General features: G+C 40.6%; 1 protein-coding gene across 1 annotated transcript in view; it reads left to right on the top strand.

Annotated features, from left to right (window-relative positions):
• LRP2 (LDL receptor related protein 2) overlaps positions 1-14001 on the top strand; it is a gene marked incomplete at its 5' end in the record, with an annotated part of 199062 nt that overhangs the window by 153378 nt on the left and 31683 nt on the right. Inside the window, 9 exons of the mRNA XM_082630147.1 lie at positions 2986-3212; positions 4376-4553; positions 5612-5808; positions 6544-6789; positions 7527-7655; positions 8590-8709; positions 9464-9580; positions 10338-10454; positions 11330-11467. Of these exons, the coding sequence (XP_082486273.1) occupies positions 2986-3212; positions 4376-4553; positions 5612-5808; positions 6544-6789; positions 7527-7655; positions 8590-8709; positions 9464-9580; positions 10338-10454; positions 11330-11467 (1469 nt within the window). The remainder of the gene's footprint in view (positions 1-2985; positions 3213-4375; positions 4554-5611; positions 5809-6543; positions 6790-7526; positions 7656-8589; positions 8710-9463; positions 9581-10337; positions 10455-11329; positions 11468-14001) is intronic.

Here is a 14001-nt window from a genome sequence, read left to right as displayed (position 1 = left end):
TTGTTTATTTTTGTTTTTAATTTCCATTTCTCTAGGAGGTGGGTCAAAAAGGATCTTGCTGTGATTTATGTCATAGAGTGTTCTGCCTATGTTTTCCTCTAAGAGTTTGATAGTTTCTGGCCTTACATTTAGGTCTTTAATCCATTTTGACTTTATTTTTGTGTATGGTGTTAGGGAGTGATCTAATCTCATACTTTTACATGTAGCTGTCCAGTTTTTCCAGCACCACTTATTGAAGAGGCTATCTTTTCTCCACTGTACATTCTTGCCTCCTTTATCAGAGATAAGTTGACCATATGTGAGTGGGTTTATCTCAGGGCTTTCTATCCTGTTCCATTGATCTCTATTTCTGTTTTTGTGCCAGTACCATACTGTCTTGATTACTGTAGCTTTGTAGTATAGTCTGAAGTCAGGGAGCCTGATTCCTCCAGCTCCGTTTTTCTTTCTCAAGATTGCTTTGGCTATTCAGGGTGTTTTGTGTTTCCATACAAATTGTGAAAATTTTTGTTCTAGTTCTGTGAAAAATGCCATTTGTAGTTTGATAGGGATTGCACTTAATCTGTAGATTGCTTTGGGTAGTAGAGTCATTTTCACAATGTTGATTCTTCCAATCCAAGAACATGGTATATCTCTCCATCTATTTGTATCATCTTTAATTTCTTTCATCAGTGTCTTATAGTTTTCTGCATACAGTTCTTTTTTCTTCTTAGGTAGGTTTATTCCTAGGTATTTTATTCTTTTTATTGCTGTGGTAAATGGCAGTGTTTCCTTAATTTCACTTTCAGATTTTTCATCATTAGTGTATAGGAATGCAAGCTGTGCATTAATTTTCTATCCTGCTACTTTACCAAATTCATTGATTAGCCCTAGTAGTTTTCTGGTAGCATCTTTAGGATTCTCTACGTATACTATCATGTCATCTGCAAACAGTGACAGCTTTACTTCTTCTTTTCTGATTTGGATTCCTTTTATTTCTTTTTCTTCTCTGATTGCTGTGGCTAAAACTTTAAAAACTATGTTGAATAATAGTGGTGAGAGTGGACAACCTTGTCTTGTTCCTGATCATAGTGGAAATGGTTTCAGTTTTTCACCATTGAGGATGATGTTGGCTGTGGGTTTGTCATATATGGCCTTTATTATGTTGAGGAAAATTCCCTCTATGCCTACTTTCTGGATGGTTTTTATCATAAATGGGTGTTGAATTTTGTTGAAAGCTTTTTCTGCATCTACTGGGATGATCATATGGTTTTTCTCCTTTAATTTGTTAATATGGTGTATCACATTGATTGATTTGCATATATTGAAGAATCCTTGCATTCCTGGGATAAACCCCACTTGATCATGGTGTATGATCCTTTTTTTTTTTATTTTTAAATTATTTATTTATTTATTTATTTATTTTTGCCTGTGTTGGGTCTTCGTTTCTGCGCGAGGGCTTTCTCTAGTTGTGGCGAGCGGGGGCCACTCTTCATCGCGGTGTGCGGGCCTCTCACTATCGCGGCCTCTCTTGTTGCAGAGCAAGGCTCCAGACGCACAGGCTCAGTAGTTGTGGCTCACGGGCCCAGCCGCTCCACGGCATGTGGGATCTTCCCGGACCGGGGCACGAACCCTTGTCCCCTGCATTGGCAGGCGGACTCTCAACCACTGCGCCACCAGGGAAGCCCTATGATCCTTTTAATGTGCGGTTGGATTCTGTTTGCTAGTATTTTGTTGTGGATCTTTGCATCTATGTTCATCAGTGTTATTGGCCTGTAGTTTTCTTTCTTTGTGACATCTTTGTCTGGTTTTGGTATCAGGGTGATGGTGGCCTCGTAGAATACATTTGGGAGTGTTCCCCCCTCTGCTATATTTTGGAAGGGTTTGAGAAGGATAGGTGTTAGCTCTTCTCTGAATGTTTGATAAAATTCTCCTGTGAAGCCATCTGGTCCTGGGCTTTTGTTTGTTGGAAGATTTTTAATCACAGTTTCAATTTCAGTGCTTGTGATTGGTCTGTTCATATTTTCTATTTCTTCCTGATTCAGTCTCAGAAGGTTGTGCATTTCTAAGAATTTGTCCATTTCTTCCAGGTTGTCCATTTTATTGGCATAGAGTTGCTTGTAGTAATCTCTCATGATCCTTTGTACTTCTGCAGTGTCAGTTGTTACTTCTCCTTTTTCATTTCTAATTCTATTGATTTGAGTCTTCTCCCTTTTTTTCTTGTTGAATCTGGCTAATGTTTTATCAATTTTGTTTATCTTCTCAAAGAACCAGCTTTTAGTTTTATTGATCTTTGCTATCATTTCCTTCATTTCTTTTCATTTATTTCTGATCTGATCTTTATGATTTCTTTCCTTCTGCTAACTTTGGGGGGTTTTTTGTTCTTCTTTCTGTAAGGTTAGGTTGTTTATTTGAGATGTTTCTTGTTTCTTAAGGTAGGATTGTATTGCTATAAACTTCCCTCTTAGAACTGCTTTTGCTGCATCCCATAGGTTTTGGGTCATTGTGTTTTCATTATCATTTGTTTCTAGGTATTTTTTGATTTCCTCTTTGATTTCTTCAGTTATATCTTGGTTATTAAATAGTGTATTGTTTAGCCTCCATGTGTTTGTATTTTTTACAGATTTTTTCCTGTAATTGATATCTAGTCTCATAGCGTTGTGGTTGGAAAAGATACTTGATACGATTTCAATTTTCTTAAATTTACCAAGGCTTGATTTGTAACCCAAGATATGATCTATCTTTGATAATGTTCCATGAGCACTTGAGAAAGGTTATTCCTATTTTTAAGCCTTTGCTTTTGCAACTTTTACATCTTTCATTCAGTCCAAAAAAACTTTAAGTTTAGTTTTTGTTTTAATTGAAGACTAAAAGTTTTGAGGAAGATCTGAACTTCAGTTACCTCTAGAAGGTAGAACTTTATTCATTGATTTGTCAGCCTCTATCCTTAAAGGCATTAGAGGAGGGGCATCATCTTCACTGAGTGACTCTTCCTTCCTCCAACTCCAGGTACTCTGATTTGGATGGCTACCATCGGCACACGGTGTACGAAACCGGGACACTGCCTCACCCCTTTGCTATTACTGTTTTTGAAGACACCATTTATTGGACAGATTGGAACACAAAGACAGTTGAAAAGGGAAACAAATACAATGGGTCAAATAGGGTGGCACTGGTGAACACAACACACAGACCATATGACATCCGTGTGTATCATCCCTACAGGCAGCCAATTGGTGAGTAAGTGATTTGGAAGTTTTTGCACAGTTGCTTTAGGGTCTTGTGCATTCCATTCTTGTTTTTGTTTTTTAAGCATAAATATCATGATTTATACTGGGAATGGTGTTACTTGCTAATGTTTTTTACGAAGCAAATGCTAAGAGTTGAGGGGATGGAAATATCTTTAGAGTTTATTCCCCTATTCCTGGAAAAGTCTGCTTACAATTCTTTTTCATAACACCTGCTCTATTCTTAAAGATCATTCTGGGCTTTCTTTTTGATAAGAATCAACAGTTGTTATGTTGCCTTTTGGCATTTCAGCCCTAAATACTTAAGAAAGCACCTTTGAAAATTAAAGACATTTCCTGTATAGCCACAATAAATTGTAACACCTAAGAAATGTATTATAATAACATGGATGTATTTATAACAATCATTTCTTTACCAACATCAATCTACTGAAATGATTAGTTTAGAAGAAATGCTTAAAAGAAAGTTATAGTAACTATAAAACATCATTTATTAAATGTCTGTTTGCATTTGATATCTAGCCAAGTTCTGGAGTATTCTTTGGGGATAGAATGGATTTTGTGGGCCTGCTTTGTCATGGTGTCTTGTTAAAACATACGATAAACTTGGAAGTTAGGAAAAATGAGAATTGGCAAAATATTTTTTTCTGGAAGTTAATATTCTTCATATTATTTAGCAGAAGTTCAAATTCATCTTTACCTCTGAGTTGTGGCCCAGAAAAGTAGTATAGATGTTGCTCAGTTTATCCATCCACCTGATTCTTGTGCAACTTCTGTTGCCTATATCCTTAGGATGAGAGAATATAGCATCTGCTGAAAATTAAAACTTTAACTTAGATTGTGGGCACATGGATGGAAACTAAATTTCCCACCTGCTCTCCAAGAACTTTGGGAGACACATTTTTTCTAGCCCAACACCAGTGAGTAAGCCTCACTTCTGGTAGCACATAAATCAATTTTATGTACTAGCAACAAGGTTGCTAAAACAACTCTACCATATGTACTCTTTATGAACTTTTGCACAAAGTGTGAATCTAGGATAACGTTTTTTTTTTACTAAGAGGTGATGAGTTTTATGTGGCCGGTAATCAGCGTGTCTGTGCTTGATACTCTAAGTGAATGAACATATATTTTCTTCCTTCTTTCACTAGTGACTAATCCCTGCAGTACCAACAATGGTGGCTGTTCTCATCTCTGCCTCATCAAAGAAGGAGGCAGTGGGTTCACTTGCGAGTGTCCAGATAACTTCCATACTGTCCGGCATAGTTACAGCACCCAGTGCCTGCCCAGGTGCTCTAGCACCCAATTCCTGTGTGCCAACGGTGAAATGTAAGGCTCTCTTCTCCCTCTCCCCATTGCCTCTCCAGCCCTTGGACACACATTGAACTTCAAGGCTCCAGGGGATGGGAGTTTTCCAATGAACCAAGATTTTGGCTAATTAACGTGGCTCATTTGGGATGCACCACGACCAGGAAAGTTAGATCTCCAACCGTCCAACTTTCTCTAACTTCAGATAATTTCGTCCATGAAAGGAGGAATTTGTGAACCAAACGCCCATGCATGCAAGTTTTTGTTTCTGTAGCAAGGAAGTGAACTGTGTGTTTTTTTTATTTCTAAGGAATTGTCCAAAGTCTCAGGGCCAAGAATGTATATAAGTGTACACTGAAAAATAGCCCTCAGGAGTGATAGAATTTCTCTGTCTTTTTCAAACATATGCTGGCCTAGCTTCTTAGATAACTATGCCAGAGGATCCAGGGTCACACATTCAAATCCATTTTTGATGATTTGTATTTGTTATGAAACATGGTCACAGATCATTTCCCTCACAATGGCCACAGGCCTTGACAACTAGGGGCTCTGAGTCAGAGAGTGAGGTCAAGAGGAGGTGTTAATGCAAATCATAACATCTAAGATTCAGTGGCAGATTATTTTGACGATTGAATAAGGTATCCTAGGTTAAGAATCTAGCATACACCCGTCACGACATAGGCTCTCAACAAATGTTAGTGCCTCCAGCTTTCCAGCCAGTACCCAAATGTCATATATCCCTCTGGCTGACAGCCCCAACCAATCCCTGTTTCCAGAACCACAGCTCCAAACACACACTCCACTCTTTGTCATGGCAGGAATTTAATCATCATACTCAAAGCATTTTTTCAGTGTGTGTTGGGTCTTAACAAACCTGTTCCATGTCACCTCGTTATGTTTTCTCTGAAAATATTCCACAGTAGCCAAGGTTTAATTGATCCTCTTCTTGGGCCGGGAGAGAACTCATGTGTATCATTGCTTGGAATTCCATTTTGCCTTCTTCTCTCTGGATAGTCGTTGCCTGCTCCTCTAACCACTTGGTGTTTTGCTAGGAGAAGTGCTCTGTTTTCTCTGTGTAGGTGTATTCCTATCTGGTGGAAATGTGATGGGCAGAGAGACTGCTTGGATGGTTCCGATGAGCCCATCACTTGCCCGCAGCGCTACTGCCGGTTAGGACAGTACCAGTGCATGGATGGCAACTGTACCAGCCCACACTTCATATGCAATGCTCATCAGGATTGCCCTGATGGGTCCGATGAAGACTCTGTTCTTTGTGGTGTGTTGAATTGCTTTCTACCTTCTTTGCCCATTTCTATAGTTGATCGCCTATGGTTCTGTAGGGATTTTCTGAATGTCATAATCCAAAAACTGGTCCAAAATCCTAGGGGGAAAAAAACCCTCAGAGTCCATCCTATATCTATTTTTATAAAGTTTAAAAAAAATCCCAGGTCTCTACAAGGAAGATGGTTGAGGTAGATACTAAGTTGTCTATATTGATGGTTCTTTACTGTATGCTGTGCATAGACTCTCCTTTGAGAGCTAACATTGAGGGTGAAATGAGGGATTCCCACATTTTAAACAGGGACTCTCAGTTGTAATATTTATTTATATTTCCATTTTTAAAAAGCCAAAAAATAAAAAAATTAAAAAGCCCCACCCAAACCCAAAAAAACAACTCTCCAAACCAAAATCAACACATAAGCAATAGCAACAAACAGAAAGTTTGAAAACCATTGTCCATCAGGGCAACAGGTACAGGAGAAGGTGAATTTAGTAGGTTGTCAGCGATTCAATCCTTATCCCCTAATTCTGCATGCAAGAAAAAGATATTTAAGAATAATAGTCCAAGGACTAACTGCTCATGTAGTGGTACTGGTTAATAATAAGTGCATTAGGGCATAAGTCCTCTAAGAAGAAATTATAATCGAGTTCTCCGGGATCCATTAGTGTAAATTAGGAGCTTTTGTTCCTGACACCTTCCAAGCTGATAATCAAATATCCTCACTTGCAGAGCATCACCAGTGTGAGTCCAACGAATGGCAGTGTGCCAACAAACGTTGCATCCCGGAATCCTGGCAGTGTGACACGGAGGACGACTGCGGAGATAACTCAGACGAAGACAGTTCCCACTGTGCCAGCAGGACCTGCCGGCCGGGCTATTTTAAGTGTGCCAATGGCCACTGCATCCCTCAGAGCTGGAAGTGTGATGTAGACAATGACTGCGGAGACTACTCAGACGAGCCCCTCCAGGAATGCTGTAAGTTCCTGTGAGAGGGACCTGGCCTGACCGGGAGCAGGGAACAAGAGCGTCTCTGTGTGGATGGAGAGAGGGTGTGCAGCCCCTGCTGCAGCCCCATGGGGTGCCCCCTCTTGGCTCTTGCCCGCGGCTCTTCCGGCACCGCAAGGCAAAGGAGAGCCGCACGCACAGCCTGCGGGTTGAACCACGCCCCCTGTTCTCAAGTGGCTGATTCCTGCTCTCCATACACGAATGTCTAACTGTCCAGAACATGATAACAAGAGCTTACACTTTGTCTATCTAGCACTTTCTCTTTTGAGCCTCAGAGAAACATGGTGAGGTAGGGAAAGTGGGTGTTGCCAACTCTCATTTTACAAGTGAGAAACCTGAGCTTCATGGTAAGTGGCTGGTCACTTTTCTACTTCATGCCAGAGCTGACACTTCAACCTGTTTTTTTTTGTTTTTTTTTTACTTCAAACCCAGTTCTTCCCCCCACCCCGCCCCACTCCCCTCAAAGTTTGACTGCAACATAAATGAGTGGTAATGAAACGGTGAGAAAACTTAAGGACTCTGTCTTTCTGCTTTGGGTGAACGGATCACACCTAAAAGAGACACAGTTGCCAGAGTCCGTTTGGTTGGTAACACGGTCACCGTTACTCCTCAGCACCGCATCTTAAATAAGACAATGGAAAGGTGTCTTTGGTTTCCTGGCAGGACCGAGACTTCAGTTCTGACCTTGCCCCTTCCTCTCTTTTCAGTGAGCCCTGCCTACCGCTGTGACAACTATACGGAATTCGACTGTAAAACAAACTACCGCTGCATCCTGCAGTGGGCTGTATGCAATGGTTTCAACGACTGCCGGGACAACAGCGATGAGGAGGACTGTGGTAGGGAGGGGCTGCGGGGGAGGAGGGAGGGACAAACAACTTAGCAGGAGATGAGAGCGGATTTCCCACAGCATCCTTCCTCTGTTCGCCTCTAATAACATGTCACATTTTTGTAGCATTTTACAGGGATATTGGGAGTTTACTTTATACATCTTAAATGAAATGTGTCTCAAAGGATACTATACTTGGGGCAGACCTTTTGAAGATATTAGGAATTTGTGTAATTTCTCCCAAATGCAGAATTCCTATTTACGCTTGACAAGTTTAAACCGTCTGTCGAATCTTAGAGATTGATTGAAAGGAATGAAAGGGGGAGTAGAGAAAAGATTTGGTATCTATCTCTAAAAGGATATTTCAAAATCAGAATATTTCTTATTTGGAGATTTTCATATTCTGAATCTCCCTCTGACTTTCCACGTCCTCTGTGTCTGGCAACATAGAACATTTATGGACAAAAGGCCAAATGAATGAATGGAATTTGCCAAGATTAGGCATATACTCTAACTTGAAAACAATGTCTCTCTCTGTGTGTGTGTGTTAGGTTTAGTTGGAAGAGAGGTAAGGAAGATATTGGGTTATTTTAATAAGAACACTGAATGTAATCAACTAAAGACAATGTGATGGACATGTTTTGTCTGCTGGTGGCATTGCTTAATCTTCCTTTCCAGGCCTTCGTTGCAAACTGCAAGCCAGGGACCAAATCATTTTTTGAACAGTTTCTACAAAAGAGAATGGATCTAGTTTCTAACAGTAGGATAGATTCAGTTTAGCCTAAAGAGGAATATTGACAGTGAATGTGGCTGGCTTTCCTCTTTCTGGGAGCTTTGAGAATATGGTGGCGTAAGCCTCAGACCATCTCACAAGAAAGCCAGTACTACTTCGACATTTCTTGACCATGGGTTTCTGAAGTATTTGCAATGACTGTGCTTTGCAGAGTCGCTGACATGCAAACCTTCTGGGGAATTTCGCTGTACAAATCACCACTGCATCCCTCTTCGCTGGAGATGTGATGGGCACAATGACTGTGGAGACCATTCAGATGAGGAAAACTGTAGTGAGTGTTCAGGGTCCTTCATCCTTACGTGCCACTGGAGTGGTGATGTCTGCTCTTTGTCTGTAATTCAAGTGTCTATGCCGTTCATCCTCAAAGAGTAGGAGGACGGCTACCTGATCTCTTGTTTTCTGACTGGTACATTACTACTTTTTCATCTCCTTCTCAGCTGCTTGTAATCAAGCTCTGGGAGAAGAATATTTACCCAAGTATATCTTTTGTCTCTTATTTATTTATTTACACTCAAGTTTTTTTTTTTTTTCAAGAAGAACTTGAGGTGACTTACAATATATCATTGCCTGATGATATATATCAATTTCAGATTAACTAACATGAAATACATTCTGACTTTAGTCCCCTTTTGGAAGTAAGAAGGTATAGGCAGTTGAGAGAATCAGGATGCTGATTACACCTGCAATTATCAATTTACTGAAAACTTCTTACACAAAAGGGCGATCCAATTGGCATTTTATTGTTCATAAGAAAGTTCACGTTGAATCCTATAGGAGGTTATCTGGAGTTTCAGGAAATGAAAAATTATCTTAAGATTAAATCACCTTTGGACAAACTTTTTGACAAAGTCCATTCTTTACAGACTTACAATTAAGGTAGAAAGTCTATTTTGGGGGGCTGGACAGTCTGGGACTTGGGACACAGGAGGGCGTTAGGCACAGAGGACACTTAGGCCAGTCCATAAGCCTGTCCCCTACGTATGATTCCTGGTGCCCTCTGATGGCCATGTGGCTTTCTTTTTCAGCCCCCCGGGAATGCACAGAGAGCGAGTTTCGGTGTGATGATCAGAGCTGCATTCCTTCTCGATGGATCTGTGACCAAAACAATGACTGTGGGGACAACTCAGATGAGCGGGACTGCGGTAACTGTCACAGCTCTTTAAGGAGCTTTCCAGAGAGTCTTGTACTAGGGTCAGCATATTGGTCGGAAGTAGGGACTTCACATGTGTGTTTGGAAGGTTTTTTAGACTTAAATGACTTCTGTGTAATTTATGTAATATATAAACCTTAGCATTACAGTACCTTCTGCTTTATATATATTTTCTATGCTTTATGATTACCTTATAGCAGTCTAGATCAATAATAATAGGGGAAAATCTCAAAAGAGTTTTAAAAATCTCATTTTAACTTAAACCTCTGCTAGGAGCAGACTTTAATCTGCATGGACCTTATAAACGAATAAAAACATTGGTCTTCCTACTGTTCTCCAGAAAGTGGCCCTAAGATATATACGGCTGTAGCTCCCTGGTGTAGAGGTCAGATGTTAGAATAGGAATCATAAATCCCAAGTAGTTTTATAGCTCTTACTGATTAAGGGTTGAGTCTGAGAAAAATCAGCATGCAAAGCGGTAAAAGTTGGGGAGTTCAGGGTTTTGAGGAAAAGTTTAAGAGCTAGAGATATTCAATAGAGGAGAGATCGCTACTTCCATCTCCATATTTTGAACGGGGAAGGTGTACCTTTGAGAGTTTATTTACTCGCTCACCACAAGGCATGGGTTTGTTGTGAGCCAGTCACCGGGTATGGATAGGAATGTGATGGAAGACTTACTACCCTCCAGGGAACTAACAGTTGTCTGAGAATGCCAAGGCATCCTGGAAATGACAGTCTTTTCTCTTCAGAGATGATGACCTGCCATCCTGGATATTTTCAGTGTGACAGTGGGCACTGCGTTCCTGACCAAATGAAATGCGATGGGTTTGCCGATTGTCATGACGCCTCTGATGAAGCCACTTGTCGTAAGTTTCTAGACACCCTTGGCACCGTTGGTCTGAAATGTATGGATATGGCAGTTTAGACCCAACCTTTCCCATCAGCCACCACTTCTCATATTAAAAGGCCATAGATATTTTCTATTCAGCATTCATTGATAATTATCAGTTTACCTGGGGCCTGAGTCACCATGTCCATATATTTCACCATAGACATTCAAGTGCATTTCATTAATAATATTTCAAATAGAGAATATATTAAGTGTCTGTGCTAATGAAAGTATTTATATGTTATCAGCTACTCTACAAATCGTTAATTGGATAAAAACTTGGCAGGTAAAAGTTATGTTCAAGCAATGAATAAAAGGGTATTCAAACATAATGAAGTCCCAGCATTAAACATTTTCTGAATTGAATAATGGCATATAATGGCATATAAAATTGTTTAAAAGTATAATGCCAATATGATCATTTGCATTTTAGTCTTTTTGAATCACTGAATAAATATTAACTGTTGATGATTATTCATGATGGATTTTGTTGGTAATGCAGTTGCCACATCTTAAAACCTGGTTTCCAAGAGACTGTATAAATGGATGATAGGAAAAGCCAGTGCTGACACCACTGAAGGGTTGCACTTGCCTATAATGAAAAAGTGCAGTGCTGTCCACAGAATGACTCATGTCATTGAATACTGGGCTTGGTCATCTATCCTTAAGAAACATTCCATCAGAATTTCAGACAGTTTAAAGCCACAGAACATCTGGCTGAATCAGGAAGAGCAGGCTATAATGGAACTCTTTCCATTAGGAGAGCTCTTTCTGTAAAGGAGAAATAGCCGGATAGCTTTCCAAAAAGTGTCTTTTTCTAATAATTTGACTATGTCTCCTCCCCACCAACAGCCACTCGCTTTCCCAACGGGGCATACTGCCCAGCTACTATGTTCGAATGTAAAAATCATGTTTGTATCCAGTCATCTTGGAAGTGTGATGGTGATAACGACTGTGGCGATGGTTCCGATGAAGAACTTCATCTGTGCTGTGAGTGAGAGAGACTGGGGGTGGTGTTGTCCATGATTTTTATGTGGAACATGTGATCCAGGAGGGCGGTTGTACAATTTTTGAGTACTGGACACATGATCTGCATTAGTGTGCTTTCACTTGGCCTTCCTGCTTAGTTCTCTACTTGGAACATGAGAAAGTTGGGCAAGCATCCATAGTGTTAAACATTTTGTGGCCTTCAAAGGCAATTTGCATAAATAGCGGCAGATCCGTTGTGGTTGAAGTCTGAGGTAGGGCGGGGCTGTACATCTCTCCTGCTCCATCCTACTTTCAGTGCCCCTCAGAGTACTTCTGCTAAACCCCCAGAGCTTCAGAGAACACCTTTAGGACATTTTAAAACTAGTTAGTCCTTAGTCACTTCATGTTACATCATAATTCAAGCCCATCTAATTCTTTTCTGTTGTATGATGCATATTTATTTATTTAAACATCTTTTTGTGTTTTTTTAAACATCTTTATTGGAGTATAATTGCTTTACAATAGTGTGCTATTTTCTGCTTTACAACAAAGTGAATCAGTTATACATATACATATGTTCCCATATCTCTTCCCTCTTGCGTCTCCCTCCCTCCCACCCTCCCTATCCCACCCCTCTAGGTGGTCACAAAGCACCGAGCTGATCTCCCTGTGCTATGTGGCTGCTTCCCACTAGCTATCTATTTTACGTTTGGTAGTGTATATATGTCCATGCCACTCTCTCACTTTGTCCCAGCTTCCCCTTTCCCCTCCCCATATCCTCAAGTCCATGCTCTAGTAAGTCTGTGTCTTTATTCCCATCTTACCCCTAGGTTCTTCATGACCTTTTTTTTTTCTTAGATTTCATATATATGTGTTAGCATACGGTATTTGTTTTTCTCTTTCCGACTTACTTCACTCTGTATGACAGACTCTAGGTGCATCCACCTCGCTACAAATAACTCAGTTTCGTTTCTTTTTATGGCTGAGTAATATTCCATTGTATATATGTGCCACATCTTCTTTATCCATTCATCTGTTGATGGACACTTAGGTTGCTTCTATGTCCAGGCTATTGTAAATAGAGCTGCAATGAACATTTTGGTACACGACTCTTTTTTTTTTATAGATTATCATCAACTGATTTTAATTAATTAATTTATTTTTGCTGTGTTGGGTCTTCATTTCTGTGCAAGGGCTTTCTCGAGTTGTGGCAAGTGGGGGCCACTCTTCATCGCAGTGCGCGGGCCTCTCACTGTCGCGGCCTCTCTTGTTGCCGAGCACAGGCTCCAGACGTGCAGGCTCAGTAGCTGTGGCTCATGGGCCCAGTCGCTCTGCGGCATGTGGGATCTTCCCAGACCAGGGCTCAAACCCGTGTCCCCTGCATCAGCAGGCGGACTCTCAACCACTGCACCACCAGGGAAGCCCCACGACTCTTTTTGAATTATGGTTTTCTCAGGGTATATGCCCAGTAGTGGGATTGCTGGGTCATCTGGTAGTTCTATTTTTAGTTTCTTAAGGAACCTCCGTACTGTCCTCCATAGTGGCTGTATCAATTTACATTCCCACCAACAGTGCAATAGGGTTGCCTTTTCTGCACACCCTCTCCAGCATTTATTGGGGTTTTTTTTTTGGTTTGTTTTGTTTTTAACATCTTTATTGGAGTATAATTGCTTTACAATGGTGTGTTAGTTTCTGCTGTATAACAAAGTGAGTCAGTTATACATATACATATATCCCCATATCTCTTCCCTCTTGCTTCTATTTATTTTTTAAACCAGTGAGTCTTAATTTGGGTACCCATCAGAATCACGTGGGGAGAGGTGTTTCAAAAGCACACGCTCTGGTCCCACCCTAGGCTTAGACCTATTGAACCAGAATGTCCAAGGACGTGTCAGGCCTGGGCAAAATGTATATTGAGAAAGCTCCTTAGCTTTTAGTTTAGTCTCCTTGTTGAGAACTACTGATTTTAACAAAGTGAATGAAAATAGAGTTTGTTTTGGTCATTTTGCTCCATGCTTTGAGTCATTGGAGAGACTTGAGGGCAGTAGTTCTCAGAGTGTCACCTCTGTACTAGGAGAGTCAGTATTACCTGGGAACATGTTAGAAATACAGATTCATGGGCCCACCCCAGATCTACCCGATCTGAATCTCTGGCAGGGGGACCTAACACTCTCTGCATTAATAAGCCCTCCAGGTGATCCTGATGCAAGCTAAAGCTTAAGCATTTCATGTAAGTAAAAGCCCCCAACACAGGAGAAGACACTCCCAGAAACATTACTTCTGGAACTCTTGGTTAACTCCTAGTCTGACTTAGCTGCAACTTGCTTCTGAGGTTTTCATCACCTCTTCCATTCAGTTTCCTAGATTCATCTGCATTAGTGTGCTTTCACTTGGCCTTCCTGCTTAGTTCTCTACTTGGGACATGAGAAAGTTGGGCAAACATCCATAGTTTTAAACATTTTGTGGCCTTTGAAAACAATTCATTTTTAGCCCAGGGATTTGACTCTAGAAAATGATATATCAGAGTATTCCTTCCCCCCCAGAGAACTTTGAAT

This window comes from Mesoplodon mirus, assembly GCF_964341445.2.
Source record: "Mesoplodon mirus genome assembly, chromosome: 8".
Taxonomy (NCBI): Eukaryota; Metazoa; Chordata; class Mammalia; order Artiodactyla; family Ziphiidae; genus Mesoplodon; species Mesoplodon mirus.
Note: the sequence above shows the minus strand (reverse complement) of the source record. Positions and strands in the feature narration are given on the sequence as shown.